General features: G+C 49.9%; 1 protein-coding gene across 1 annotated transcript in view; it reads left to right on the top strand.

Moving 5' to 3' along the window:
• The first annotated feature begins 276 nt into the window (after positions 1-276).
• The window catches only part of LOC126486670 (androgen-binding protein homolog), a 128,691-nt gene continuing 125,040 nt past the window's right edge, over positions 277-3,927 (top strand). The window contains exon 1 of the mRNA XM_050119029.1: positions 277-1,327. Coding sequence (XP_049974986.1) covers positions 1,267-1,327 — 61 coding nt within the window. The 5' untranslated portion in view covers positions 277-1,266. The remainder of the gene's footprint in view (positions 1,328-3,927) is intronic.

Genomic DNA, 3,927 nt, shown 5'->3' with positions numbered 1-3,927 from the left:
AACTCGAAGTGATTGATCACATCTACAGTCAGGAAGTAGAGAGACATGAAGGCCCAGCTTGCTTTCTCCTTTCCACTCCATCCACGACACTAGTCCACGCTGCCCACATAAAGTCAGACATCACTTAACTTAGCGTAAATAGTCTCACACAGACAGCTTTGTTCCCATGGTGATTGTAACACAGTCAGGATGAGCATCAGATTAGCCACCACACACAGTAAGCCTCCTGTCTCCAAGAATGGTTAACAGTATGCCCAGCTAACAATGTCGTTTGTGCCGCAAACGTCATTCTGAGGGTAGTAGGTTGATTTGAACTTGAGAGAGTCCACACACACAGCACTGTCTGTGGACAGTGGAGCGTCCTAGTTTATACACGGCCAGTCTACAGTGGCCTGTGGGGATGTGGACAACAGAGAAATCACGGTACATGGTTGAATTCCTCCCTCTACTGTGAGCTGCTGAAACTGCATCGACTCTACTGATTAGACCTCTTTGAGGCCTGCTTACTGGTGGACCTGAGACAGACATGAGCAGGATGACAGGGATGAGGTACCATGGTGGGGAAGGCGAATTTGCAGCATGATGCAGTTGGTAGAACAAAACCCTCACCGACCCCTGAGAATCCACACATGACCAAACACACTGGGAGTACCCTGGCTGGGAATAACTAGAAGATCCAGATGGTGCCCCCATGTTCTCAGAGGTCTAGTCCAAAGGTTGCAGCAGCTAAGATGTCAAGTGTCCCCAGTATGGCCCCTCAGATACACACACTTCTGCTCAGATCTTGAACTCAGGCAGATGCAGTGTTCTGGGCAGTAGGCTGCCTACAGGGACAGAAACCTTCCTTGACCCCCATGGATTCCACCCCAAGCATGAGCAGGACATGCCTGGAGCCAGGAGAGGAAGCCCAGGTGACAACAGAGCCAGGACAACAGTGCATTTGGCTCAGCATGTGGCTGCTTACAAAGGTCAGTTCTAACCATCTTCTGGCAAAGGCACAGCCACTTCTGTACAGAAAGTGAGCACACAGGATGTCTCCAGCCATTGGTTCTTCAGAGTGGGAGGTGCTCCTAAGCTCACTCCCCCATGCAAGTGGGAAGGGGATCCATAGGTGCCAGGTTCTTGCCCAAAGATATTTGGAACTCCTCGGAGGCAGGGTCGGGCGTGAGGTGGGATGGGGGTGGGCAGGACTGGGCTCAAGAAGACAGAAGTTTATAAGGTAGCAGGATCTGCTCTGAGTAGAGAGAGCATTTAGCATCCTACACCATGAAGGGGACGCTGCTTCTGCTGGCCTTGCTGGTGACCGGGGAGCTGGGCTTCCAGACAAGTGAGAATGGGAACAGATGGCCTTTCTGACCCTTGTTCACTCCATCTCCTTCCTTATGGATCTGTTTGGAGATCTAGGGGTCCCCGGGAGGTCACTAGCTAGGAGTCCTCCAGAAGACCTTTGAAGTATTCTCTTCAGGATTGTGACAGTTAGGATGGGCTGGATAGGGAGACGGGGGTGAGGTGGCACCCTTAGTTCCATATCCAGCTTAAGCTGAATCATGCGTGGGATTTATGTGAATGTCAGATGTGCAGGCTGGTACACTCATACATGCCTCTTCTGCTGTGTGTGTGTGTCTATGGAAACTGTGTGCTGTATCTGGGAGGCAGCAGCCTCTGGGAGGGCAGGACTGTGTGGAAGGTCGGTTAGGACATTTGTAGAAGATCAAAGAAACCCTGATGCTCCACTACCGCCAGCCTAGGGCTCTGTTAATGATGTTCTTCTGTGTTTGCAGCGGAAGCATGCCTTCCTTTCTTTGAAGTCTTTTCTGCAATCTCCCTTGGAAACAAGAAAATATTGAATGCTGTCCTTGACAAGTTTGAGCCTACTGACGGGGAAAGGCTGGGTTTCGAAAAAATCATGGATTGCTTGAATGATGAAGGAGTGGAAGGCAAAATCCTGAAAACCAAATTCATGGTAATGTCCTCCTTACCCTGATCTCTGTGCTGTGTACAATGATGCAGTCAGCTAGTCACGTGTGTCAGGGAATGGACACCAGAGCACTCAACACTTGCCCACCCTAGCACATGTCCATGCAGCATGCTGGTCCACATCCAGTCTGTCTATGCAAGGTCCTGCAGAGCACTCCCCAATGATGGGTGACCACCGGGTTCTCACCACAGCAGGGCAGGGACACAGGAGAGTCCTTGGTGTGGATCTGCACAGGGAGGGCACCCTCAGCTATCCTCTAAGGTGCCTGAAACTCCTGTCTACTGGCCAGGCTCACCTTCTCTGGAGGCTCCTTTTACTCTTCTCTCCTGTCTCAGATGGAGCCCTCCTTCCACTGGCTTCCTCAGAGCCACAGCCAGAACCTCCCTCCATGGCTTAGAAGCCACCACCATTCCCACCAGAGAGTGCTTGTGGCTACTCACTGCAGCCACCCCTGGTCTCCCTTAGTCTCTTATTTAAGCATAGCTGGATTAAAGTGATGCATGTTTAGAATATTGCATCTCTCACTCTGTTTCCCAAAGTACTTTTACTTTGGGTCCTGCAAAACCATAGCACTCTCCAAGAAGGGATTTCTTCAGCACATCCACACAGGGACGTATTTCTAACCCCACCATACAGCCAATGTGCTGATGGATGTCCTCAGGTATGAGATATTATCAAAGCTAGAACTCAGCCATCTTGACCTTTTTCCAACCTAGCCCCCATCATGCCTTAGGGACCTTCTCCCTTCATCCCTGCCTGGCTAGGGTGGCTTTTCAGAGTCCTCCTGACAGCTGTGGAGGAGCTGCAGCTCCCTGGGGCAGAGGCTGTTGCTGGAGCCCCGAATCACTGCAGGGAATTTTCTTCCCTATGCAGAAGGAGTAGCCTCATCATGGGTGACTGGAGAGCCCTGCTGGGGTTTTGCTCCTTGATTGTAACCACCTTTGCCCCTTTCTGTCGTTTGGTTTTCCAGGAAGCCCTTGTCTTCAGCCCAGAATGTAAAGAATACTATACCCAAGACGCCATAGACAAATTTAAGGCACTCCTTTCCAAAGTTAACTTATTTGGAAAATGATGACTGATCTGAGAATCACCTTGCTGCCCTGTTCACTTTCCATCCTGAAGCTGGAATCCCTAAACCTGTCCCCTCCTTGCTCAGTCTGTTAAGCTGGTTCAATAAACACCTGCAGCTCTGCTCTGGGTCCCATGTCTGTGTGTAGTGCAGTCGTCAAGTGATGTCTTCAGATCTAGGAGACAGAGAAAGGACTTGGGAAGATGCTTAGAGCAGGGCGACTCCCACTGACTGACTAGGTATCATGGGAAAGCCATTGCAGCCTTTTTTTTTTTTTTGTTGCTATGTAGACCAGGCTGGCCGCAAACTCACAGACATCCACCCATCTCTTACTCCCAAGTGCTGGGGTTAAAAGCATTGGCCCCCACCACCCAAGGCTCAGCACAGCTTTGTGAGTCTGTAAGACAGGAGCTTTCTGAGGACAAAGAGCATGGAAGCAGCCACAGGTTTCATCTCAGGCTGTCAGGATAGAAACGAGGTGCACAGATCCTCACCTCATATGTTGCCTCTGGGTTTCATCACAGGGCAGCTGGCTCCTTATAGGTCAGTCCATAACAGTGCTGTGACTCTGAAGATGACTTGGGAGACTCTCCTGGTCTGCAAGAAAGGTCATCATTTGCCATAGCCTGATATACATAGAAAGTTCCAGGACAGCCAGGGCTACATAGAGAGACCCTGCCTCAAAAATAAAAACGAAAGTTAGTAATAAACCAAAAATTCAAATGGGGAAAACTATTAGAGTAGAAGCTCAACTAAGGAGAAGAGAGAAGTTCTGGGAAGAAGGTTCAATGGGTAGAGTGCTTCTGTGCTTTACTGGTGACATGAGTTCGAATCCTAGAACCCATCTAAGGCCAGACTTGGCAGCATATATCTGTAATTC

This window comes from Alexandromys fortis, unplaced genomic scaffold, assembly GCF_014885135.2.
Source record: "Alexandromys fortis isolate MF-2015 unplaced genomic scaffold, M_Fortis_MF-2015_v1.1 scaffold_140, whole genome shotgun sequence".
NCBI classification, from domain to species: domain Eukaryota; kingdom Metazoa; phylum Chordata; class Mammalia; order Rodentia; family Cricetidae; genus Alexandromys; species Alexandromys fortis.
This window is presented reverse-complemented; position numbering and strand designations above follow the sequence as displayed.